This window comes from Meriones unguiculatus, chromosome 12 (genome assembly GCF_030254825.1).
Source record: "Meriones unguiculatus strain TT.TT164.6M chromosome 12, Bangor_MerUng_6.1, whole genome shotgun sequence".
NCBI classification, from domain to species: Eukaryota; Metazoa; Chordata; class Mammalia; order Rodentia; family Muridae; genus Meriones; species Meriones unguiculatus.
Genome location: NC_083360.1, coordinates 60,741,183 through 60,766,964, shown reverse-complemented (window position 1 = coordinate 60,766,964; position 25,782 = coordinate 60,741,183). Strand labels below are relative to the sequence as shown.

The window sequence follows — 25,782 nt, the reverse complement described above, 5'->3', positions numbered from 1 at the left end:
GCTGCCAGATAATAACTCATATAAGAACTTTTAAATAGTAGCAGTGCTCCTGAGTGACAACAGGCATGTCATACCTAGCTTTGTTTAATGGATCCCTTGTTAGCCCCTGTGGCATTAAAAACTTGGAGGTGATCTTACCCCCACACAAAAGAACCGGGGCTTTGGGCTCTATGTTGACAGGCAGGCTGTCCTGAGACAGCAACCTACATGGGTAGTGTTATTTCTTATGGATTTGTTCAAAGATACTCAGGGAGAGGAGTCAAGCAGCAACAAAAAATTGTTCATATAGTGCTGGAGCTGTGACGCAGAAGAACACTTACCTAGTATATTCAGGATCCTGGGGCAGTCCCCAGGTCTACAGAAAAAGTCTTGCTCACAGGTTTTGTTGTTATTTTATTACATTTATTTATGTTGTTAGTATGGGTGTGTGGACATGCACATGTATGGTCTACATTACAGATGTGGAGGTCATAAGTCAATTTGTGGGAGTCAGTTCCTTCCTTCTATGGTGGGAGCCCAGGGATTGAACTCAAGCCTTGAGACTTTGCTCAGGTGCCTGCACCTAAAAAGCCATCTCAGTGGCCTTCACTAACAAGTTGTAAGGGATATGTTCTTTGTTAATTTGCTTTCTATTTGTTTGTTTTTTTTAACAGCCTTAAATGTCCCATAAGATCTTACATGCATCCTTACTTTTTTATTTCCCAAACAGGGAAATTTGAATATATTTCTTCCTTAGGTCATTAAACCTTCAAATTGAATTTTTCATTGGTTTGCATTAGCAAATAACACCTTCATGAATTGTGCTGATTCCCAAATCCTTCCTAACATTTTCTGTGTGCACATACAAGCTTTCTGTTATTTGGAGGACATTATAGAGCTGGCCATTGGTTTTGGAATTATTTCTTATTTGTTTTCTTCTAAGTTCTCATGAGATGGCACATGCCCACTGAATTCTTCTTGTCCCCACAGGCTCCCAGCCAGTCAGAATCTGAGTCAGAGAAGGCTGCATTGTGTGATGTTCCTCCCCCCTCTCCTTCAGAGATGGGTAGTGATTGTGTGCAGCCATCTGCAGTCCTAGAAGATGATGACAAAGAGGATGAGTTTGGTTACAGCTGGAGTAAGTTGTGTGTTTGAGATGTCCTTAATTATACCAAGTATTAAAATATCTCTGGGTTCATTTTGTATGAACAAATGATTCATGTTTAGTGATATATACTGCAGTTGTAAGTAGAACTACTGTTTGTTTCCCTTGATTACTAATTGCATTGTTAAGGCATGACATCACTTTCCTTTTCTACTTTAAATGCACGTTTCTCATAAAGCCCTCTTGCTTCTCATATGACAGTTACAGCCATCAAGACATCCTCTTAAAATCCAATATGGGTTTAGCTTGAACAACCACTGCCCTTTACAGGCCTTAGACTCCTCTTTGTAGTATCTGATGGTTATTGTTATTATGTCCTGAACCTCTGAAATTAATGGTGACATTATAATTATCAAAATCAGCTCTTTGGGCATCTGGCAAATGCAGTTTTAAATGCAGTTTTATCAGGTTACTACTACTGTATTGGGTAACATCTACAGTTATGCTAACATAGTGTCCAATGCAAAAATGAGGCAAAAGTCATGAATGTTTAATTTAAAAAAATTGTTTTAGATTCATGTGTTTGATTTTATGTGGATGAAAGCGTTTTTAAAATGAGGCTTCCTCTGGCTTTTATTTTATTTTTTTACAATTTATTTATTTTATATCCCGATTGTAGCCCCTCCCTCCCTTTAGCTCTATTTCTCAGAAGGGGAAGCTCTCCTCCCCTACCATCTGATCCCTGCCTATCAAGTCTCATTGGGACTGCCTGCATTTTCTTCCCCTGTGGCCTGGCAACGGAGCCCCACCAGGGGAACATGATCAAACAGCAAGTAACAGAGTCCATGTCCGAGACAGCCCCTGTTCCCCTTACTAGGAAACCCATATAGAGACCGAGCTGCCTATCAGCAACATCTGATCAGGGGTCTAGGTCTTCTTCATGCATGGCCCTTGATTAGTGCATCAGTCTCTGCAGGCCCCCACGAGCCCAGATATGTTGGCTCTGTTGGCCCTCTTGTGCAGCTCTTTGTCCACTCTGGGTCCTTCTCTTTAACCACTCTTTCCTAGACTCTCTGAGCTCTGCCCAAAGTTTGACTGTGAGTCTTAGCATCTGCTTCAATCCTCTGCTGGGTGGAGTCTTTCAGAGGACATTTATGGTAGGCCCTATCCTGTTTCCTCTCTTCGACCACTTCCAATGTCTATTATGTTTGCCCTTCTGAATGAGAATTAAGCATCCTCCCTAAGATCCTCGTTGTAAATTTGCTTCTTTAGGTCTGTAGATTATATGACTAATATCAGCTTATAAGTGAGTATATTCCATGAGTGTCTTTCTGATTCTGGGTTTCCTCTCTCAGGATGATCTTTTCTAGTTTCATTCATTTGCCTGCAAATTTCATGATTTCCTTGTATTTAATAGCTGGATAGTATTCCATTGTGTAAATGTACTACAATTTCTTTATCCGTTCTTTGGTTGAGGGACATCTAGATTGTTTCCAGATTCCGTCTATTACAAATAAAGCTGCTATGAACATAGTTGAGCAAATGTCCCTGTTGAATAGTGGAGCAACTTTTAGATATATAGCTGCATCTTGAGGTAGCACTATTCCCTGTTGTCTGAGAAAGTGCCAAATTGATTTCCAAAGTGGTTGTACAAGTTTGAACTCTGACCAGCAAAGGAAGAGTGCTCTGCTTTCTCTACATTCTCTCCAGCATGTGCTGTCACTTAAGTTTTTGATCTTAGCCACTCTGATGGGTGGAATCTCAGAATAATTTTGATTTTCATTTCCCAGATAATTAAGGATGTTGATAATTTCCTTAAATGTTTCTCCATCATTTCCTAGTCCTCTGTTGAGAATTCTCTGTACCCCATTTTTTAATTGGGTTATTTGGTTTGTGATTTCTTTATGTATTTTGGATATTAGGTTCCTGTTGGATTTAGGTTTGGTAAGATCTTTTCTTCAATAAAAATGAAGGAAGAAAGTTTTTACCTGAATATATGTGTCTATACCACATGGGTGCCTGGAGCCCTCATATGCTCTGAAACTGGAGTTACAGGTGGTTGTAAACTACTTTTGTGGGTGCTGGTAACTGAACATGGGCTCCTTGCAAGAGCAACAAATGCTCATAACTCTGGGCTACCTCTCCAGCTCTCAAAAATTTTCATTTTAAAATCCTAATTGTTTGCTTTAAGGAAGCTGAAGTTGACAAAAATTAGAATGCATGGAACATGAAAGTTACCCTGCTTGATTGTGAAATGAGGCCAGAGATGTTCAGTTAACTGATGTAGGAAAGAGTCCACATGAGTGCAGGGCATCAGCCCTGGAGTAATTTTCTAAGAGGTGACTTGTCAAATGTGATCACCTAAGCAAAATTATCTGAATGTTACAGGAGGTCCTTTATTTTTTAAACCAGTTACCATAAAGCATAATGGCTTAAAATAAAAACTTATGACCACTTACATGGGATGATTGACATGTTCACCAGGGCTCTACTTCTCTAAGATGACTGACTGGCATAGGCAGCAGGGTTGGGCTTTTCAGTGAGCCTGACATGGGCTTTTGCTTTGACCACCTACTTGTGTCCTTAACCTCTCAGATTAAAGTGGGAGGACAAACTATTGACCAGGAGATCTGTTATCATGTAGCCAGGACAGATTGTTTAAAGCTGTGACAAGTATATTGCCTTGTCCTGACCTGATGGCCGTGTACCCTGGGGAAGACCAGTCTCTTCCCTGTGGATAGCTGGCTATCATGATGGACAGATTTGCCTCTGTTGGAGAAGCTTCCGCTGCCCAGTGAACAAAAGTATTGTGGATACTCTGGCTCTGCCCTCCTTTTCGAGTGATTACTTGATTTTTCTGGTTTAATCATAGTCTACTGAGATTTATAAACTTGAATCACTTTTGTTGGACCCATTGCTAGCACGGTTAAGCGGCTAGCCTCACAGTATGCTGTGTTTACCCTTAATGTGGCGAATTCCCTCAGGGTTTGCTTATTCTGGGAAAACAGTCCTGATGTCCAGACCAGCCAGTCTGTCTGACTTTTAACTGCCAAAGAAATTATTTTGGAGCAAATAATGTCCCTTAAGATAAATCTAAATACTCTTTTATATTAAAGCATTTGGCTGTGAATTAACTGTAAATGCATTTGTTATGTGTAGAAAATATCCAAGAACGTTATGGAACTCTGACAGGCCAGCTCCACATGATTGAGCTGGAGAAAGGTCATGGCGGTTTGGGCCTGAGTCTTGCTGGGAACAAAGATCGAAGCAGAATGAGTGTGTTTATAGTGGGGATTGATCCCAATGGAGCAGCAGGGAGAGATGGCCGACTACAGATTGCCGATGAGCTTTTAGAGGTAGGTGCTGGTAGACAGTTTTGAATTTGCTATTGTATCAGATAGTGGAAACCCCAGTTTCCAGAAAGTCACCCAGACACTGTATGGTGACTAAGAAAACTGTCTGTTGCCTAATAAAATTGATTCAGTGCAGCAAATTTGACTCAATACCAAATCTCTACAGCATAGTTTGTGTCCCATTAACTCACATTTAAGGTCATGACTCCGCATCACCAGAAACAGTTTTTTCCCCAAGATAGCAATAAAAATCACACTTCAAAACCATTTTTTGGGTGTGCTTTATTTTTATTGCGAGTTTTTGACATGCCAAATGACCAAGCATTCCCCAGTAATGATGCTGACCCACTGGACATTCTGAAGGTCAAATCCCTAAAGAAGTAAGTATTGGGGGTGAGATGAGATGAGATGAGGTCAAAACTAATGCAAGCAGTATCTCAGCCTGCCAACCAAAATAGATCTACAGACCATATTTTATAGTGTTTAGACTTTGTTTGCTTTTCCTTGCCTCCTGAGGCAGGATCAGCAGGACTTCATACTGCCTTTGTACTCTTCCATGTAGTGCAGTGTCTCTGCTGTCTAGACTAGCTCTGGCTTCGGTGGCTCCATGACTGGACATCTGTGATGGCAGTTTCATTTCTGTAGAACGCTGTGCTGCTTAAAAATAGTCTGCCGCCATGCCCCACGTCGCTCACAGGAGTGACTTTGAGCACCCTGTTTACCAGAGCATGCTTCTATGGCCAAGGCCTACCCGGGTGTTCTCCTCAGGCCACAGAGACCTTGTCTGTCAGGAAGCTGGCTGTCTTCTCTCTTTATTTGGTCAAAATTGTGTTCCTACAGACTGTCCAGATATATCAGAATTCATGTATATCATCTTAATGTTAGCTTTAAACATGAGATCTTCTATATTCATCATCCAAATTTTGGTTTGTGTTCTGAAGAGGAAAGATGTATATAGCATGATAAAGAGAGCAATTCACTTTTTATTAGCTAGACAGGATGATAAAAAACTAAAGTAATGAATTTTACATTTAACTAATGATACTTGCTCCTCATAGATCAATGGCCAAATATTGTATGGCAGAAGTCATCAGAATGCTTCATCAATCATTAAATGTGCTCCATCTAAAGTAAAAATTATTTTTATCAGGTGAGCATTTTCTCTGTTTGGTTTACTGAATATATTTCACCTTTGAATCATTTTCAATGAAAAGAAAACAGTTATATGTATGTCTACTGTGGGATTTATGGTTTTGGGGACAGACAATTTGTTCCTAATAGTCTTTATGACTCTTCAAGTAAGAGGATGGGAATAGTATAATAATATGATGGACTGATACATTCTTCTTTTAGAAATGAAGATGCAGTGAACCAGATGGCTGTCTGTCCTGGAAATGCAGCAGACCCTTTGCCTTCAGCCTCAGAGAGTCCTCAAAATAAGGAGGTAACTGTAATATTTTTATTTCTTGAGGAAGATTACATTGATATCACTATTAACTTAGTTAACCATTATAGAACATTACAGGGATTAAAAGATAATCACCAGACAGCACTTTCATGAATAGACACACAACTTTTGCAAAGGATACCTGAAAAGCCTGCATATGCGGTTATGAGAGGAGACGGATGTTTGGTTCTGCTCTGGAAAGAGATGTTATGGAGGAGTTACGTGTGAACAGTGTAGTAGAAGGTTAGGAAACAGAAGTCTTTTGCCAGGATACATGGGGCAAGGAAGAGCACACACTCCAACAACTACCTGAACCTGACAACTACAATGTTTTTTTTTTCATTCTTTTCTTAAATTTTTTTATTAATTACACTTTATTTACTTTGTATCCCCTCTGTAGTTCCCTCCCTCCTCCCCTCCCAATCCCTCCCTTCTTCCTCTTTCTCCATGAATGCTCCTCCCCAAGTCCACTGGTAGGGGAGGTCTTCTTTTCCTTCCTTCTAATCCTAGTCAATTAGGTCTCATCAGGAGTAGCTGCATTGTCTTCCTCTGTGGCATGGTAAGGCTGCTCCCCCTTCAAGGGGAGGTGATCAAAAGGCAGGCCAATCAGTTCCTGTCAGAGACAGTCCCTGTTCCCATTACTATGGAACCCCCTTGGACACTGAACTGCTATGGATTACATCTGTGCAAGGGTTCTAGGTTATCTCCATGCATGGTCCTTGGTTGGAGTATCAGTCTCAGAAAAGACCCTTGTGCCCAGAATTTTTGGTTCTGTTGCTCTCCTTGTGGCGCTCCTGTCCTCTCTAGGTCTTACTATTTCCCACTTATTTCATAAGATTCCATGCACTCTGCCCAAAAGTTGGCTATAAGTCTCAGCATCTGCTTTGATATCCTGCAGAGTAGAGCCTTTCAGAGGCCCTCTGTGGCAGGCTCCTGTCCTGTTCCCTAAAGTCCATCCTGTTTGCCTTTCTAAATGGGGATTGAGCATTTTAGACAGAGTCCTTCTTCTTTTTTTTTTTCCATTTTTCAGAGTCCTTCTTCTTGATTAGTTTCTTTAGGTACACAGATTTTAGTAGGTTTATCCTATATTATATGTCTATATGAGTGAGTATATTCCATGTGTGTCTTTCTGCTTCTGGGATACCTCACTCAGGATGATCTTTTCCAGTTCCCACCATTTACCTGCAAATTTCATGATTTCCTTGTTTTTTATTGCTGAAACTACAATGTTAAGGAAGGGAATGGGCAAAGTAATGTGGAGTGGCAGGAAAGGGTCATTGAGAAAGAAAATGTGCTCAGCTCTTAGGAACCACTGTGAAGCCCAACCTGTCAACTGCCAGCATTGTGAAAATTCTCTTTTAAATGTGTCGGGGTCTGTGCAATATTATTGCCAGGAAAGAAGCAAACCATAAGAGGCAAGAAGGAAACCCAATTCAGCACAACTTAGTTAGCTGGGCTGGTTCAAAGTTCTGGGCTCTGAACCCAGCCAGTTTATTTTAGGCATATTTAAGTACAGTACAATTTTCGAAGAAAGTTTCCTGGTAACAGTGACCTTAATCCATGTGTACCATAAAGCCTAAGGCATAACTACATCAAAACTCTTTTGCAAAGTACATGTGACCTCTACCATGAAGAAGGGTTCTGTTGCTTAAGTACCTAGGATCTGATGTGGTCTCTAACCAAGATTGTTTAGAGGTCACTGGCCATGAAGTATATGCGCCATCTCTAAGGATAGGTTTTATTGACTAAGAAGTAATACTGAAGATGAAGGTCTAGTAGGAAGAGTTTGGGGTAAACATCATAGTCTGGCCCTACAGATAGTACAATCTACCAGGCAGTTAACAACACCAACTCCCATATTTCTGGGTGTAAAGCAGGTGTACATCACCCTTGAAGAGACAGCCCGCATGCTTCACATTCCTGCTTTCGCTAGTGCTTGTCTGTGAACAGAAAGACCTTGTGCGCTCTACATAAATGAATGACAGTTACACTTTCAGACTCTTACTATCAGGCATTTCACGGCAGAGAAATTAAATGTGAGAAACAACAGAAACAGTTCAGGAAAAAAGACACTGAGGACCTACATACAGTACAACAGGGGAAGAAGGAATGGTCACTAGAGAGGTTTTAGACCCACCCAATAATATTCGCACACACACAGATGTACTTACTGAAAAAAAGAGTTGTAAAATTTTTCTTCAACATTTTTAGAGTAATTTGATGATTTGGTTAACGAACAGTGGCCAAAATAGAAGGAAGTACAAGGCTTTCTTCCATATATCTTACTTTACTAACTGAACTACAAGAGATAAGCTGATATTTTCATAACCATAGCACTGGCTGCTTTGGGATGCCCATTGGCAAGTGCTGTACAGCCAGCGTGTGCACTGCTTGTACTTTCTCTGGGGCTGTGCTTTTCCTGCTTTTGTCATTGAGCAGGCTGCAGGTAAGGAAGCCTGATGGAGTGAACATTCAGATATGCCCTCTGAAGTTTAGACCCAAGTTCCCAGGGAGCATATTGCATGTGTTGGTCCTGGAGGCTAAAATACTGGCTTACAGAGAACGTTAGCAGAGAAGAAAGCAAAAGGAGGCTTGTGCAATGTGGACATGTTGAGGAAGCTGAAAAAGAAAAATCACGAGGAGGAAGAGAAACAGTACACTCTTGGACAGCAGCGAAGGATTTCAAAGTGGATCCTATGGTCTGAGATGCTGCAGAGAGGGAGGTCCTTGGTTCTGCAACTCAGTGATGATGAGAAGCCAAACGACAACAGAGAAAGAGAGAAAGGCAGCCTCTAAAGGTTAACAAAGAATTATGTTTGGTGCTATTTTTTTGTTTGAATTTAGAAATCTTTGGATTCTTGTCTAAGGACAATAAAAGAAGACAGCAGAGACAGAAGAGCTTAAAACTAAAGGAGCCATGTGGCAGATGAGGGTGGAATTCATTCTTCCTTCAAGGAATGTTTGAGCAGAGTGCTTATATACATATCAGACAGATACAGAAATTATCTGCTTCAAGCTGTTTCCTCATGGTACCTAAGGTTGAGTAAGTTATAGATGGCAAGCTTGTGTTTTCACAGTGTACCAACTTTGCCCCTGAAACACTATATTTTAGTAATTTTAGGGAAAGCATTTCATGATTTCAGAATACCGGTCATAACTTGTGGGGTAAGACTGATGCATCGCAGCATTTCTTTGAGTGTAGGCTGCTGCTGGAGTGCAGTGTGGAGTAAACCCAGGTGACAGCCAAGCCACCTGAGTATGCTCCAAACATTCTGATATAAAACACACATAACTACCAGCAGATATTAAAATGCAAGTAACATATAACATGAAATAATTCAGATTAAGTGGCTCTTACATTTAAGCAAACAAAAATAGCTAACAGTTACCTTTTGGACATTTTTCTTTTGTCAGGTAGAACCAAGTATTACAACTTCTGCTTCAGCTGTGGATCTCGGCTCACTTACAAATGTGTACCACCTGGAGCTTCCCAAGGTACATCTGCTTTGACTGGGAGCTAAATGACTGAGTACCCTACCCACTGGTCCTGTTTACTAGCTCCCTGAAGCAGGGTCTCCAGAGAGCAACATCTGTACCATCTGGGGTCTTGATAGAAATGCAAGTGCTGGGATCCACCCAGGCCTCTGTGAGTGAGGGGCTCTTGGGGATGGGATGGAAGTCTGCTTTAATAGGCCACCTTGATTGCACTGCACAGTAAAGCCTGGAGACTGCTGGGCTGTTCAGTCCTTTCCTGTGGTACAGCTTTTCCTGGCTTTACTGTTATTCGAGGACAGGAAATGTGCTGTCTCTCCTTGATTCATTTACTGAGATCCTGCTCAGAAGATACTAAAATAAACAAGTCAAAATCTCCAGTGTTCATAAAACTAACTAGAAGTTTAGCTAACAGGCTGATGCTCAGTGAGCTTTGTCTGGCAAAGGTTTGACTTTCAGGTTCAAGTATTGCTTACTGAAGTGGTTTGAGGAAAAACAACGCGTTTTCACCCATGACAGCTCATACTGAAAAGCAAGTGCACATGGTGGATTTGAACAGAGAAGGAAGGGTTCAGCCACTGGAGGTGAAGGAAGTGGCAGAAGGGTAATACAGGAAATGCTGCAAACATGGATGGCTGGAGTAGCCCATTTCCTCCAGCCATGGGGCACTGGCAGCCTGATCCTTTGAGCCTGGATCATTCTGTCTGGACAGTGCCTGGTCGTCACCAGAAATGAGCTTTCTTGCACTTGTTTCTTTCTGTAATTTGAAGATAATAGTTGTACTTTTGTCTAAGTCAGTCATGAAGAGTAAATGAATTACTTATTATAGCATAATTCCTACTACACAGCCAGACTATTGGAAAAATATCCATATTGTATTGATTTTATTTCTTTCTGTAAAGAAACAGACCTGTACAAAGGTGGGCTACTTCAGTCTTTTTAATATTTTATTACCTTTTTGAGGATGTGCAACAGTATATCGGAACACTTCCCTCCAATTCCTTTAAGAGCTTTCTGTCACCATCTGCTTCCATCCCAACTTCATGTCCTCCCTCCCTCCCTCCCTCAGCTTGTGCCACCCACATCCTCCTGGGTGACATACCAGGAACCACACCCTTAAGCCACTACCACCACCACCAATGCAGGGATGCTTGAAATTGTACAGGAAGCCACAGCTGCTGTGAGGTCTTATGGGTATAAAACAGAAGTTTGTATTATGAACTATTTTGTTTTAGACAGAGGAAACAGAAGTCATTAAAAGCTTTGCCTTCCTGCCGAAAGCATCCATACATTTTTTTTTAAGTTGAGAATCCCCCATTACCCTGTCAGAGTGATTATGACCTCTGTATTCTTGTCCAGATATCAAGGCTTAGTTATTTTTTAATTTCTAAATATCAAAGCCACTATTTAATAATGCAGTTATCTACCTATATCTTAAGTATAGTTAATTAGAAAGCATTTAAATGAATGCTGAAATTTTGGTATGAATGAATTTTTCAGCTTATGTTTATCTCTAGAAAAATTGAAAATATGGTAAATGTCTTGCATGTCCCCTTTTTGCAGCAATTCTAATAGATTTCCTCATGTTTCATGTATGCTAAAATAAACAGGTGCCAAAGAAGGCTAGAAAGCGAGCATGGTAGATGACTGAGGTACACAACATTATAGTGGCTGAGAGCAGAGACAGAAAGCCCAACCACCTGCAGCAGAGTCCTAGACTTCCTCCTTGCTAGCTGTTACCTAGGGCAGATTTTGTGAATCAGCACATGGCTTCTTTGTATTAATTACCAGGACAAAAGCAACTTAAAGAAAATAGGTTTATTTTGGCTCACAGTTTAGGGGTACAGTCTGTCATTTCAGGTCAGTCTTGGAGCAGGAGTTGGAGGAAACAGATGGCTACATTGCATGTGTAGTCAAGAAGCAAAGAGAAATGACTGCTGGTGCTCAGTTTAGCTTCTCCATTTTATTTTGTCTTGGACACCAGCCTGTGGAATGCTGCCACCTACACTTAAGGTGGTTATTCCCACCTCTGTTAACCTAATACATATAATCCCTAACTGGCATATGTAGTGGCTAACCTCATGTAGGTAGTGTCTCACAGGAATGTCTTGAGGCTTGTCTCCATGGTAATTCTAGATCCTGTCAATTTTACAATCAATATTAATATTAGGAGTGTGGGGTGTTGCTGTCATGAATCTGACCGTGTTGGTTTTTTAAAGGACTGTAGCATTTTGGAGCTTTGTTTTTGAAAAGCTGGAGGAATCTCTGGGGATGTCCTCAAGGTCATTATGCAGAAGCTGTGGTCCAGAGATGGCCAAGGCTGCATCTGAAGCTGTCAGTCAGACTTAGTTATGTGTAGTCATCACCTATATGTCACTGATTTTTTTTTCATGGCCTAAAAACTACAAGGTTGAAATGGTCTTGAATACCAACTGAAGCTTGGCATTGGGAGAGCCAGGGCAGACCATTGGCGAAGGTGCAGTCTTAGCTCAATGGAGCTCCTCAAGCCTGAAGGGGTCATGGAGAAGCTGAGGCTTGCCACCATAGGCCACGTGGCCATTGGTGAAGGAGTATCATCAGTTGTAGTGGAGGTCCCAGGATTAAAGGGATCACTGTGTTGAAAGAGATCTTAACAAGATTCCTTCATCCTATAACATACAAGGTATCTTGCCTTTTACCCCTCTGCTGATTTAGTCGTAGATGTCTATTGATATTGTTTTAAAGAGACCTTGGTCTTAAAAAAAAAAAAAAAAACTTTTTATTCCATAATGAGATGTTTTCTGTGCTTTGTTTTGTTTACTTTTTTTGTTTGTATGTTTTTTAAACTTTCATTTAGTGGGGGAGGGGGTAGGTTGCTGTGGAGATGACTGGAACCTTGTGTTGTTCTGTTGAAAATCCAAGACCTTGGAGAAGATCAATGCATTGTCCACAAAATCTTCCACTTATATTGTAGTTTTATGGTAAAGTAAAATATTGGAGAAGTGGAATGCTTTCTCTTATTAACTACCAAAGGACACAGAGAGAATATTTAGGAATCTTTTAAAACAAGCTAGACAAATAGGCAAAGAGTCATTATTTTCAGGATTTTCACTATGAACATTAAGTCAGTAAGTTCTTTGGGTTCACATTCCTTATCTTTACAGGGTATACAAATATACTGGAGAAACTATTCCGGAGTTAAGTGAAATAACTTATGTAAAGAAAACAGTTCTCACCATGCGAGTTCCCACAATTGTTTTCATAAACATTTTTAAACCTGTGAGGTTATGAGTGGCCTGTAGAATATGTTTTCGCAAGCTTCCTGTGTAGAGATCTTTACTAAAAAGGACAATAGATCCTGCCAAGCCTGTGCACAGTTCACTCTGTGATGATGGCATGGGACTGAAATACAGGGAAGCCAAAAACCAGAGCCTTCTCACACTATGGCGCACTTTAGGTCCTCTGTCCCTTAATCCTCCAGGATTTTTAAAATTTTGTCCTTTGAAAGTAATTTAATAGTAATAGAACTTCTGTTCATAATGCCAGCTACTGCTTAATAACCATGAAAGATTGCCATCATTGCCCCATCCTTCACTGCTGCTGTCTTCCTACCCAAGGCCACCTCATTGAGGTGTTTATGTGCTCTGCCGTTCCAGCCCCTATTCTGAACTTGAGCAGGGAGCCTCATAACAGGCCGTTTCTAGTTCTGTTGTAGAAACACCATTGACTGTTTCTATTACCTTTTTTTCCCTTGTAAGCTACTCTTTTAAAAAGTGAGGGGATTATAAACATAAAATAAAGCTCTTGTGTATATAATCTACAGTCTCAGTGGCGTTCTGTGGTGCTCATTCAATTAATTAAAAAACTGACGAGAAATTTATTTTTAGTACTCTTTATCCTAGAAAAGTAACTATACATTGCAGCAAGCAACAGATTCAGCTACTGCCAGAGACCAACTTCATATTCATATGATTTTATACAGAAATCCTCAAGTAGAGTTACAGCCTTTTCTTCTGAGTGTTAGAAAGCTGTTCTCTCTCCGGTATTAACAGTAGTTTGTTCAGCTTGTCTCACTTGTAATTCTTGTTGACAGTTCTGGCTGTGTAACTTTGTGATCCCTCCAGAACCATACTGCATGGTGGCATTTGAAATTAGCTCAGGACAGTGTCTATGTCCTCTCCTGCTGTGGAAGGACTTCGTAGGCTGTGCAGGAAGTGAGTTGGAGAGTTAGCAGTAAAATGCATGTGCACATCATACTCCCTTCGCATGTGTTATCCTGCTTCTCTGATACCGTTTGTCTGCAATATTTGCACTTAATTTTGTAGTGTCCTCAGTGGGGTTAGGACATAATATACATGAAGAAGTTTGGCTTTCTGTTCCTTTGGAACTACTATTGAAAACAACAACAAAAAACACAAGCAAAAAAGAAGCAAACGGGAGAAATCTTAACTCCATCAGGCTCAAAAGAAGAGCTTTGGACTTAGTCTTGAAGCACAATTGATTCCAAGACTCACTTGTGTCATCAAGAGCCCAGTCTTTCTGCACAGTCATGCCCAGTGTCTATTGATTCCAAAGCTGCTCTTCATTATAGCCTAGATTGGCTGCCAGTCTTAGTTCCGGTCTCTCCCACCCCATTGACATGTGATGGGGCAGAGGTGAGAGTTCCTGTTCCCTGAATGTCACAAGCTCCATCCTAACCACCAGCCCAAGTCACGTGCATACTCCAGCCAGTGATGGCTATGGGAATCAACTATAGAATTGACTGGCGTTACTCAATTTCCATCTTTGAAACTACTTACTTTTCTTTACATAAAAAAATTACCACAAACCCCAATTAACATAAAACTGATATTTGCTATATCTCAGTTCCTGTGAATGTGGAATTTGGAACAGGTCTTCTGGATGTTCAGGCTTAGAGCCTCCTGTATAGTTCCTGACAAACAGCCAGGAATGGCCAGTCGGTTACTGGGAGGTTGCACTGTGGGTGGCAATTGGTTCTACTTCCAAGGTGATTTCATTGAATGAATGTAGGCAAGTAACTGCTTTCCTTTCTGTGGCACATCTGAGTATTCCCTTGCTATGGCAGTAGACTTCCCACATAAATAGTGATCAAAGATAACCAGAAAGCAGCAAGCCTTAATGCAGCCAAATTTGATTTATACTGCTGTATTGGGTTCTTATGCCTCTACTTCTCTTCCAACCCTTATCTACCCTAATCTCTTCCAACCTCCCAACACTAGGTAGGAGAGAAAGAAGGTTAGAGGGGAAAGGAAGCTTAGATCTCCATAGGCTACCTCCTGTTAAGTATGGATGTAGTTCCTTGGGGTGAGTCCAGTCTTCATCATCAGTCTATACAACACTCCAGAAAAGCAGCAATAGCAAATGCAAGAGCAAACACAGCAGGACAAACCAGCAGCAGCAGGGAGAGCAGCAGGGAGAGCAGCAGGCCCTGCTGGGACTCTCTCCTTTATACTTATACCCTCTCAAGAAAGTTCAGAATTACACTGTCTGCAGCTGACACAAATCACTCCCCTGACAGAGCACGAGGCATATTGTGGTTAGCTGCTGTGGTCAATCTGAAGCAGGCCCATATCCCACACCTGAGATTAAAACAAAAATATATTCATATACTATAACTGAGTTTTTTAAGAAACCAAAATTCTCACCACCTTCGTGTCTTTTGTAACCCAGCTATGAAATTATATTCTGTCACTTGTTTCATTAGAATCAAGTCAGTGAGTCTAGCCCATCCGCCTAGGTGCACTGTTTTAATGGGAGGAATAGTAAGATTTGTGTATGTGTATTTTAAAGTCACCATCGAAAGCACAAGTAAGGAGTAAAAAAAGGAGGAGAGAAAGAGTAAAGGTGAGGAAGATGGAAGAAGAGTGAGAGCCAGTTGGTATAGTTGGTCCCTGGAGGAACTAGGTGTGCTAATTAAAATGCACTCATTACTACCTAGGGTGCGGTGAGAATAGGTATTCAGTAACCAGCCTTGTTAATAAAATCAATTTCCCACTAAGTGGAAAGTGCTGTTATAATTTCATTTTTTAGATAAGAAAGCTTTGATTTTTCCTCTTCAGTAGGAGCATTAGAGATACGGTGACACGCATAGGTAGAAGGTAGATTCAAAGCTAGAAACCCACCCTTTGATGGCAAGTGTGGCTTGAGGTGTGTGCCCCTGAAGGACCACACATGTTTTCCTTTTCTCCACTTGACTTTGTATGAATTTTGTCTGGATGACAACTACAATGCAAAAAGTGACTAGCTCTGGCTAGAACAAAAACTCAAAACTCCCATTTTAATTTTATTAAAGTAATCAGAAAGGAAGGTAAAAGTCACTGTTATTATACATTTGGAGCTTGATTTTATTTTAATGTCAAAAAATGTAGATCCGTGTGGTGTTGACTCTGCAGCCATGGCCAATATGGGGGCATAGTTTAGGCACAAAGGTGTGTGTGCTCATTCTGCAGCAGATGAGGACTCTTCTCTTGAGAAAAGACTCTGAGAGTTGTGCCCCGAAGGGACAGAGCCTGCAGTACAAATTTCTTCTGTCATTACAAAGAGTTGTAATTGTTTCCTGACTGGTATAATTTCCTTCTGTAGGATCAAGGAGGTTTGGGCATTGCCATCAGTGAGGAAGAAACACTCAACGGAGTCATCATCAAGAGTCTAACTGAGCACGGGGGAGCAGCCAAGGTGACACTCTAGCTTTCTTGTCTTTGAAAAGTGGTGGAAGGGGGTGGAATTGCTCTGAAATGTTACTCAGGTCTACATTTCACTGTAGGATGGAAGGCTCAAGGCTGGAGATCAAATCTTGGCTGTTGATGATGAAGTTGTTGCTGGGTGTCCTATTGAAAAGGTATTTTTTCCAATAAATGCAGTGACTCAGCCAACCTATCCTTTGGCCTGGCTCAAGTGGGGCACATGAATTAAGAGTGGGCAGATACGTAGATAGGACTGTTTTCAAAAAGAGGCTTTTCCTCAGGTTTCTCAATTTTTGTTTTCTGTTTTCTTTTTTGCTCTCGTTTTTTTGTTTTGTAATCAAAATGATGTTATGAGTCTGGCTGATTAATTATTCAGTTTTCATTGTTATTTTTAATCAATGTTGTCTCTGTTTCTTTTGAGAAACCTGTAACTACTAAACAGAAACTCATTTCTTGTTGAGAATAAGGCTATATTTCCTTATGAATGTTTACTGTTACGTAGCTGTTATGTAAATTGCTATTAAATAGATTTGAAAATGCAGCCTTTACATGTCTGACATCTGTTGGTGTTGAATACCTCTTTTTATCAGGAGTTTCAGTGATGGTATTTGTATATAAATGCCAGGAAAAATGTTTGTTTTCCTTGGGATATAATAAGCTCCCTGCCCTCTTCTAGGGTTTAATCAGTTTCTACATTGGCCAGCAAGAAGATTAAATCTATGTAAACAAATCAAAACGAAACAACAACAACAAAAAAAACCTCTTTAATGCTTTTGTTTTTTTCTTTTTTTTTTCTAAATATTTGTTTATTACTTACACAGTATTCTGCCTGCATGTGTGTGTGCATGCCAGCAGATCTCATGCTAGATGGCTACGAGCCACCCTGTGGTTGCTGGGAATTGAACTCAGGACCTTTGGAGGAACAGCCAGCGTTCTTAACCTCTGAGCCATCTCTCAGTTTTACTTGTAATGACTATGTAGCTTGAATTCTTTAATCTAGAGATCCGATTTTTACTTCAGATTTGCCTTCACTATACTGTGGCTATCTATGTTTGCTGCCCTGTTTTTCACATGTGCTTGTCAGTATGCTCCTGTCTAGTTAGAAAAGTTTGTAAAAGCTGCACCAGATACCTTGCAGAACAAGAAAGTGGACAAAATGTGTTCTGTGTCATCTGTGTTGTAAGAATCCAGGAAAATCACAAGGTTAAAGGTGGTTAAAAATGTAATAAGTTGAAAGCCACTCCCTCATTATACTAACATAAAGAATCTTGCAAAGCTGGTCTAGAAGGAGAGTAGAAGTTAGCCATAGCCATAATCTCACTGGACAATTGAAGGACTAGAGGAGGCATTTCTTTCTTGGACTCTCCAGGAACCACAGTGAAATCATTTGTGTCTTTCTTTCTTTATAACATATGAGTTAGAGACCAACAACATTGGATGTGGGGAGTAAGCTCTGCCAATGAAGTGCCTAAGAATCTGAATCTGTGGGGCTAGGGTTGGGGTTCAATGGTAAATAGTGCATCTAGCTGATGGAAATTTTGTGTCCTGCATCTATATCAGATAGCTTACAATATCTGCACCTCAAGCTCCAAAGGATCTGACACCCTTTTCTGGACTCCACAGGCACCTATATACATGAGTCTCTCTCTCTCTCTCTCTCTCTCTCTCTCTCTCTCTCTCTCTCACACACACACACACACAGAGAGAGAGAGAGAGAGAGAGAGAGAGAGAGAGAGAGAGAGAGAGAGAGAGAAGGGGGTAGATTGATAGATGATAGATAAATCTTTAAAACACAAGTAAACAACCTGAGTTGAATGGTAAGAGTCTATGTTATAAGAAGAAGGAGCAGGATAAGAAGACACAAAGAAAAAGCTGGATGCTGGTATGACAGCTTTTATAATCCTGTTAAAAAGGAAGCTGAAACCAGAAATTGTTTGGGGCTCACTGAACATCCATCAGGGCCTGATCAGTGAGCACCAAACCAGTGATAAAGACTATGCCCTCCACATGCCCAGTTGTATGTACCTATGCACACACAAACATGTTCACACGTAAGTATGGGTATGCCTAAACACATAAATACACAAAAAAGATCCCAGAAATTCTGGTGACTTTTATTTGTGTATGTTTGCTCATTTGTCTTTCAATTTTGTTCTTCTTCACATCAATATCCGGCCAGTTTATCAGCCTTATGAAGACAGCAAAGACAACTGTAAAGCTGACTGTTAGAACTGTGAATCCAGGTTGCCAAGCTGTTCCTTTAGCAGTTGCTGCAGCCAATGGAGAAAGGAAAGACAGCTCCCAGACTCCTGCAGTCCCAGCTCTGGACCTGGAACCCATCCCAAGTAAGGGCTGGCTGATGAGCTTCCTGCACACAGGACAACCCAAATAGAGGGTCTTCCTTCAGAGCAGGCCTGCACACACTGCTTCAACAGCATTAAGTCAAAGAGTATTTGCTTAAAGGGGGCATAACTGAGGAAAGTGTGATCCCTGACAGTAGACCTGTGTATATGGGTTACCCAACTGTGATACCTCAGGAAGTCACTGCAGGTGCCTGCCTCTGCCTCTTCCTCTCTAAACCAAGGGAGTGGCCTTTGCTTTCAAGTTCTTGTTAAGGGCACATGCAGCATCCAAGGAGGAATCAGAGCTGCCATTTTGTAACTTCTGCTGGTGGAATAAGAAAGGAGCTGTTAACTTCAATTCTATGAAGTGAATACGCAATGATATTGTTTCACCGTTAGGATGCTATTACCCTTAAAGTTCTTACTACTACAGCATGCGTGCTAGATCAGTGTTGGTAGCTCATGTGGTATGGGAAGGTCACCTCAGATGAGATAGTGAGGGGCAAAGCTTTCTTGAATTACTCAACTGACAATTTAATATATGGAGAAAAATATTATTTGACTTGCTTTTTAGAAAAGGAATACTTGAGGATAATAAAATAATAAATAACTCAGATTCTCTAAAGCATCACTTAGAAATAATTTAAACATTGCCTGTTCTGCAGAGGGTGGAGAAGGGAGGAGACACTTTCTTTGCCTAAATACAAACTGAAATATTCCATTCATTTGATAGTTTGTTAAGGAAAAATGGGCTGAAAGCATTCATAATACACCTATTCAAAAAGTCTTAAAGTAAAATATCTCTGTTACCAGTAACCCTGTGTTTAGAAGGGCTAGGAAATTCACTGAAGTGCCATTAATATTTTAATGAAGATTTTTCTCATTTAACGTTGAATCCTAAATAGCATTGTGTTTAAAATATGAAAATTTCAGTGACAACTTAGCATAAATGAAAAAAAAATATCATACACCCACTTTTACCATTTCTGGAGTAAAAGCAAAGTCTGTTTCTGATTGCCGGAAAAGAGAACATCTTGTCTGCAACACACATTCAACAAGAGTAGCTCTCTAAAACCTGCTTTTTCCTCTGTCCTTACACGTGTGGTGTGCACGCTTGGGAAAAAAAGTCATGGGACTGTTCTCTTTATTTTTCCATACTGTGCTCTTATCTCCCCAATTCAGAAAGGTATGTAGCAGGATTTGATGTCAAAAGTATATTAAAATTACCAAGTGAGACTCGAGGAGAAAGATCAGAAAAGAATAAAGTGAATGTTTTTTGCACGAATTTATAGATGTGCAAGTATGCTCAGAATCAGTTACACAAGAAGAGATGCTTGAGGATACAAAGAAAAAGAAAATAAAAACTGTCAAACCGTGGCACAGCACCATGACCAGAATTAATGATGAGCTTTGTTCCACTGAGTGTGCCTACGAGACTGTGCAGGCCAGCTGGTCTCTGAGTGTGATGAATGCTTCTTCCATAAGAAGCATGCTTGGCTTTGGTGAAGTGTAGGCTACTGAATCAAAGCTACAGGCTCAACCCAGCTCTAGCGTGTTTTCCTCCCTTTATACCTCCAGCAACTTAAAAATAAATACAAAATAACATTGAAAACAAGGAAGAAATTGTACGCCTTGCTCCAGTTTATTGATGAATGAGTTACACACTATTTTTATACTTTAAATACAAAATAGCTAAAATACTCAAGACAGATTTTAAGTTGCCTTTTCCCTAATCTCCTTCTCCATCCTTAAAGGCAATTTGTGTGCTGAGTTTGACATGTGTTCTTTCTAAACAATTATTATTCGGGGCTCATTCATTCTAAACTCTTTTTTAGGTACAAGCAGGTCATCAACACCAGCAGTTTTTGCTTCTGACCCTGCCACCTGCCCCATCATCCCCGGCTGCGAAACAACAATTGAGATTTCCAAAGGACAGACAGGACTGGGACTGAGTATTGTTGGGGGTTCAGACACACTGCTGGTAAGCACCTCACCCAGAGGCATCCCAGCACCGGAGCTGTCAGGTGGTCCATGACCACGGGGAGGAGAATCCTATCACTTTATTAAATGTGATGTAAAGGCTGAGAAAAATGTATCATCGGTATCAAAAACTAGGATTATGACTTTGACTAAGCCAAGACTGACTTAACAGACTCTGTTACACATAAGATTTCAGCATACTTGGATCACTCCGCTGGTCCTTGGCATTGTTTAGCTTGTTTTCACTTATGCCCAGGTTATCTCAGCCCCATATTGACAAGAGTATGAAATACATACTCAAAATTTTACATTTAAAAGTCTGTACATTTGTAGATAGGAGTGTTGCTTTATTTCTCTTATATTCATGGATGCTTTATAAATTTTATGAGTTTTATTTTCAGATTTCTCAATAATTAGAAAAAAAAGTATATGCTTCTTTGAGCCTTTTAACAAAAATCTTCTCAGTAGTTGTTTTCGTGACATTCTGTTGTGTGGCTCACATATGAACTTCTTTAGCTGTCTCTCAAAGTACAGTGGCTTTGGATTCCTTTCTTCTTAGCATTCCTAGGGAGAATGGTAACATGTTGGTATGTTATGTTTGGGCCCTAGGGTGCTATTATTATCCATGAAGTTTATGAAGAGGGAGCAGCATGTAAAGATGGAAGACTGTGGGCTGGAGACCAGATTTTAGAGGTATAAATGCTTATTTAGATGACGGGTGATGAGCTTTATCTTCCTTCATCCTTTTTCTTCCCCTTTCCTCCCTTCCTTCACTTACATCACCTAGCTCCTCACCATTGGCACCCTATTTCTTTGCAGGTGAATGGGATTGACCTGAGAAAGGCTACACATGATGAAGCCATCAATGTCCTGAGACAGACTCCACAAAGAGTACGGCTGACACTCTACAGGGATGAGGCCCCATACAAAGAGGAGGATGTGTGTGATACTTTCACCATTGAGCTGCAGAAGAGGCCTGGCAAAGGCCTTGGGTTGAGTATTGTTGGCAAAAGGTGGGTTCGAGAGAGCAAACCTAGGGCCCCTTTGAAACCGATAATAGCTTGAATTGAGTGTATCAATAGTTTATGCTCTGTCATTGTAGACATTGTAAGTCAGGGTATTGGAGGGTTGTATAGTCTTCAGCAGAAGGCCATTTGGTATGGAGTATCTGCTGTATGCCAAGACATGCATTATATCTTGAGGATCAGTTAAGTAAGAAATAGTTCCTGACCTCAGAAAATTTATCCTAAAGAGCTGGAGAGATGGCACAGTGGTATTTATTTTACACCACCCATACCAGGTGGCTTATAACTTTCTGTAACTACAGCTCCAGGGCATGTATGCTCTTCTCATCAGAGGAGATACTCACACACAAGTGGCATACACACTAAAAATAATACAGATTTAAAATTTTAAACATTTTTTAAAAATTAGTCTTCTGAAAGAGACTCTTAATTCTTGTAGCAAATGAATTTATTGAGAGAAACAGAGGCACATTGGGGTAGCTAGAGAAGAAAAGGGACAAACTGATTTCCCTATTTAAGAAAGTGGACTGGTGAATGTTTTCAAGAAAACATGTGTCTAAGCTGAGGATTAAATTGATCGATGGTGATTGTTTTGTTACAGGAGTTTGCTTTTAGTTTTGTGAAACAATAGGGATAAAATTAATGTTTAGTTATTTTGGATAAATCTGTTGTATGCAAAAGTTAGCTAAAAGGACCTAAAAGACCTCATAGTAATGGTGGTTAAGCTGTAAGTAACAGAGTCTCAGTTTGTTGCGGTACATAGCTATTATTTATTTTAAATAATGTTAATGATGTTGATGAAAGCCTCAGCATGCTCAAATGACTACAAGACAGTGTCCATAGAAAACTTCTGTGTGGTGCAGAAAAAACATGCACTTCATACCCAACCGCCTGACTCCAGGCTGCAGTTTTTACCATCTTCTAGGGGTGTAAACCATAAAATTAAGAATTATGGTACTCAGTTGTTCAGAGTCCATACCTGAAAAAGACTAGATATGCCTGTGAGAGATACTTTTAATCTATGAGATAATCTCTTAAGTTAAAAATCACAGTTATTTCTCATTTCTGGTAAAGCTGCCCCAGCATTACACAAAACTATAAAAACTCTAAAAAATGGACATGAGATTCACTTAGAATAAATCAGCTTTTGATTACATAAGCAATCATTGCAGCTGAGAACCAGATTTAATGCTGAAATTCATTGTTCCTTGCAGAAATGACACTGGAGTATTTGTGTCAGATATTGTCAAAGGAGGCATTGCTGATGCCGACGGGAGACTGATGCAGGGGGACCAGATTTTAATGGTGAATGGAGAAGATGTCCGCAATGCCACCCAGGAAGCCGTCGCCGCCCTCCTAAAGGTAGAGATCAAGTGAAAAACCTAATTTTGAATAGTAATTGTATATGTTAGTTGTCATCTCAGATAAAAACAAGTGTGATACCGTATTTCCAAACAGTAAATTTATAACTTTTATTATGTTTTTATATATTTGCTTAATAACTGTTAGAATTCCTGACATGAATACTTAAATACATGCATAGTAGCAAATCTTTAAAGTGAGTATTAAAAAAAGAATGTATATTCAGACCACGAAAGTCTCGGCATACACTCTTTTTTGTTTCTTTCTGGATTTATTCTTATAACTTGGTTTAAGTGAAGTCTGTCATCTGAAGTGTTCGAAAGCCATCAGAGCCCCCACAGCATTTCAGGATGCCATAATTTCTGGCTTTTTCTTTTCAGCCCTTTCCAGACCCTCTTTCTAGGCACAACACAATTGGTATTTAGTCTTGTGACCCCACCCCTAGAGGGAAAATTTCACTCTGCTTCACCCACAGGAGTATATAGCCTACATCCCATCTGACTGAACACCGTTTCTCTACATTAGAGTAAAACTCTTCTTAGGTGGGTCACCCTCAGCACTGAACAGGGCTCTGTACAGAATCTCCCTTTGCACCAGCATAGGACTTACTGTGATGGACCCTTTAATACATTTCTTCATGTTGGGTGACCCCAACCATAAAATTGTTTTATTGCTACTTCATAGCTTTAATTTTGCTGCTGTTATGAACTGCGATATAAATATCTGATATGCAGGATATCTGATATTTGACCCCTGTAAAAGGGTCATTTGACCCCAAAGGGGTCATGACCCACATGTTAAAAAACACTGACTTAGAGCTTTAGTGCCTCTTACACAGTGAAGTAGGTTTCCTCAAGAGAAAGCTCTTTGTGAAGAACCATTCTCTGTTGGAGGGTGGAGTCATCTCTGAAAATAAGCTGTGAACTACAGAATACTCACCAGAAAGCAACCTGTGGGAAGTAGAGCTTCCCTGGTAGGAATGGCCCAGCTTCTAGAGAAGAGCGTATTATAAGTGAGTTACTGACTGCATCTTCTTTGCCTGATGTGTTTCTTTTACTGGAAGTTTAATTCAGCGTGAACTTGAAAACACTATCATTGCTTATTTCTCACATCTTGGTTTGAGTGAACATGAACCTGAGTATGTCTGCTCCCCAGCTGGTAGGGATGCTGGGCATTGCTGCCACTGGGTACCTCTCAATCTGGACTCCTAGAGGCCGTTTCTAGGTTGAAGCTCCACCTTAACCACTGTGGTTTGGATCACTATCATTAATTATTAATGGAACACACATTAAATCTGTTATTTATAAAAGTCATCAAAACAAAGAGACCAGAATTGTTTCTTTTTTGTAGAAGCAGATGTTTGGTGTTTGAGATAACATCTTACTATGTAGCCTAGACAATCCTAGAACTCACTATGTAGCCTAAGCCAGCCTGGAGCTATATTATAGAATTTTGTTTTAACGTTTCCGTAAACCATCTCCCTCAGTGTTCCCTAGGCACGGTAACTCTGGAAGTTGGAAGAATCAAAGCTGGTCCGTTCCACTCAGAGCGGAGACCTTCTCAAAGCAGCCAGGTGCGTCCTGTGGAGTTCATGAAGCAAACCAGTCCAGGTGCAAAGGGGAGCTTAGAAATGTCCCCAGAGAGTCTGCCTGTGGTCTCAGACACCCGGTCCAGCCCTCAGTGTGGAACTGAGTAGAGCTTGGCAGGGAAGAATGAGAGAAGCCTGGCAGTGAGGGCCACTGGACACTGGGGGCTCTTGGAAATTCGGGCGGGACTTTGTTTCTGGCATTCTTCTTCCACAGTCTCAAAACATAGCCTTCTAGTCGGGGTAGGCAAATCCAGTCAAGGTAACATACGTTTAACACACTGTCAAACAAACATCAGTCAGTATTCAACTGGAGAGTTCCAGGTAGGTGATTGCAAACTATCCCTGTATAGAAACACGATATTAAAATAATTTGATTCGTGGGCTAGGGAGATAGCTCATGCAGCGTTAGCTTGAGGGCCTTAAGTTAAATCCCCAGAACCCACATTAGAAAGCCAGTGTTTTTGATGCTTTCCATCCCGTTTCGGGGCTGGTAAAGGCAGCGTGGTGCCTGCTGACCTGGTTGTTTACCCCATTGGCAAGCCCCATGTCCCAGTGAGAAGGCCTGGCTCAGTAAGCAAGGTGGATGCCTCCTGAGGAAGGTGCCTAAGGTAGGCCTGTGGCCTCCAGACTCCTGAATCCTTATATGCTCATGTAGGGCCCCTCCCTACACATGTATACATGAAAATGCACACACACTTGTATAATAAATGCAAGATTCTTAGAAAGCTTTTTTTCTCAGTATTATCTTCTGAAGACAGAATTTCATTTTCATGAGTATTCATAAAGACCATTTACTAACATCCTTCATTAATGCTATTTTCTTCCAGCTCACTGGACAATATAAAATAGTTTTAAGCTCTACCTGTTGTGTAGTAGTTTAAATTCAAAGAGAATTAAGTCTTGAATAAGGTTTTATGGAAAACTACTAACATTTTAAATAGGTTAAAATCAACTTCAACTATCCTTTCTTCTTTAATTTTTATGTCATTATTTCTTTTTGAGTAATATTTTTATTTTAATTTTTATTAATTATAATTTATTCACTTTGTATGCCCCCGAAAACCCCACCCTCCTCCCCTCCCAATCTCACCCTCCCTCCCCCTTCTCCACCCCTTCGCCTTCTCTACCCTTCCCCCTCCCTAAGTCCACTGATAGGGGAGGTCCTCCCTCCCTTCCTTCTGATCCTAGTTAATCAGGTCTCATCAGGAGTGGCTGCATTGCATTGTCTTCCTCTGTGGCCTGGTAAGGCTGCTCCCCCATCAGGGGGAGGTGGTCAAAGAACAGGCCAATCAGTTCATGTCAGAGACAGCCCCTGTTCCCATTACTAGGGAACCCCACTCGGACACTGAGCTGCCATGGGCTACATCTGTGCAGGGGTTCTAGGTTATCTCCATGCATGGTCCTTTGTTGGAGTATCAGTCTCAGA

At 40.6% G+C, this 25,782-nt stretch overlaps 1 protein-coding gene across 4 annotated transcripts in view; it reads left to right on the top strand.

Moving 5' to 3' along the window:
* Mpdz (multiple PDZ domain crumbs cell polarity complex component) overlaps positions 1–25,782 on the top strand; it is a 169,295-nt gene that overhangs the window by 133,251 nt on the left and 10,262 nt on the right. For all 4 annotated transcript variants that reach the window (XM_060365776.1, XM_060365775.1, XM_021642667.2 and 1 more), the window contains 13 exons: positions 970–1,117; positions 4,244–4,440; positions 5,496–5,587; positions 5,791–5,881; positions 9,299–9,379; positions 15,959–16,051; positions 16,140–16,214; positions 18,239–18,404; positions 20,237–20,382; positions 20,991–21,074; positions 21,201–21,394; positions 22,621–22,768; positions 24,255–24,341. In XM_060365776.1, the coding sequence (XP_060221759.1) occupies positions 970–1,117; positions 4,244–4,440; positions 5,496–5,587; positions 5,791–5,881; positions 9,299–9,379; positions 15,959–16,051; positions 16,140–16,214; positions 18,239–18,404; positions 20,237–20,382; positions 20,991–21,074; positions 21,201–21,394; positions 22,621–22,768; positions 24,255–24,341 (1,602 nt within the window). The remainder of the gene's footprint in view (positions 1–969; positions 1,118–4,243; positions 4,441–5,495; positions 5,588–5,790; positions 5,882–9,298; positions 9,380–15,958; positions 16,052–16,139; positions 16,215–18,238; positions 18,405–20,236; positions 20,383–20,990; positions 21,075–21,200; positions 21,395–22,620; positions 22,769–24,254; positions 24,342–25,782) is intronic.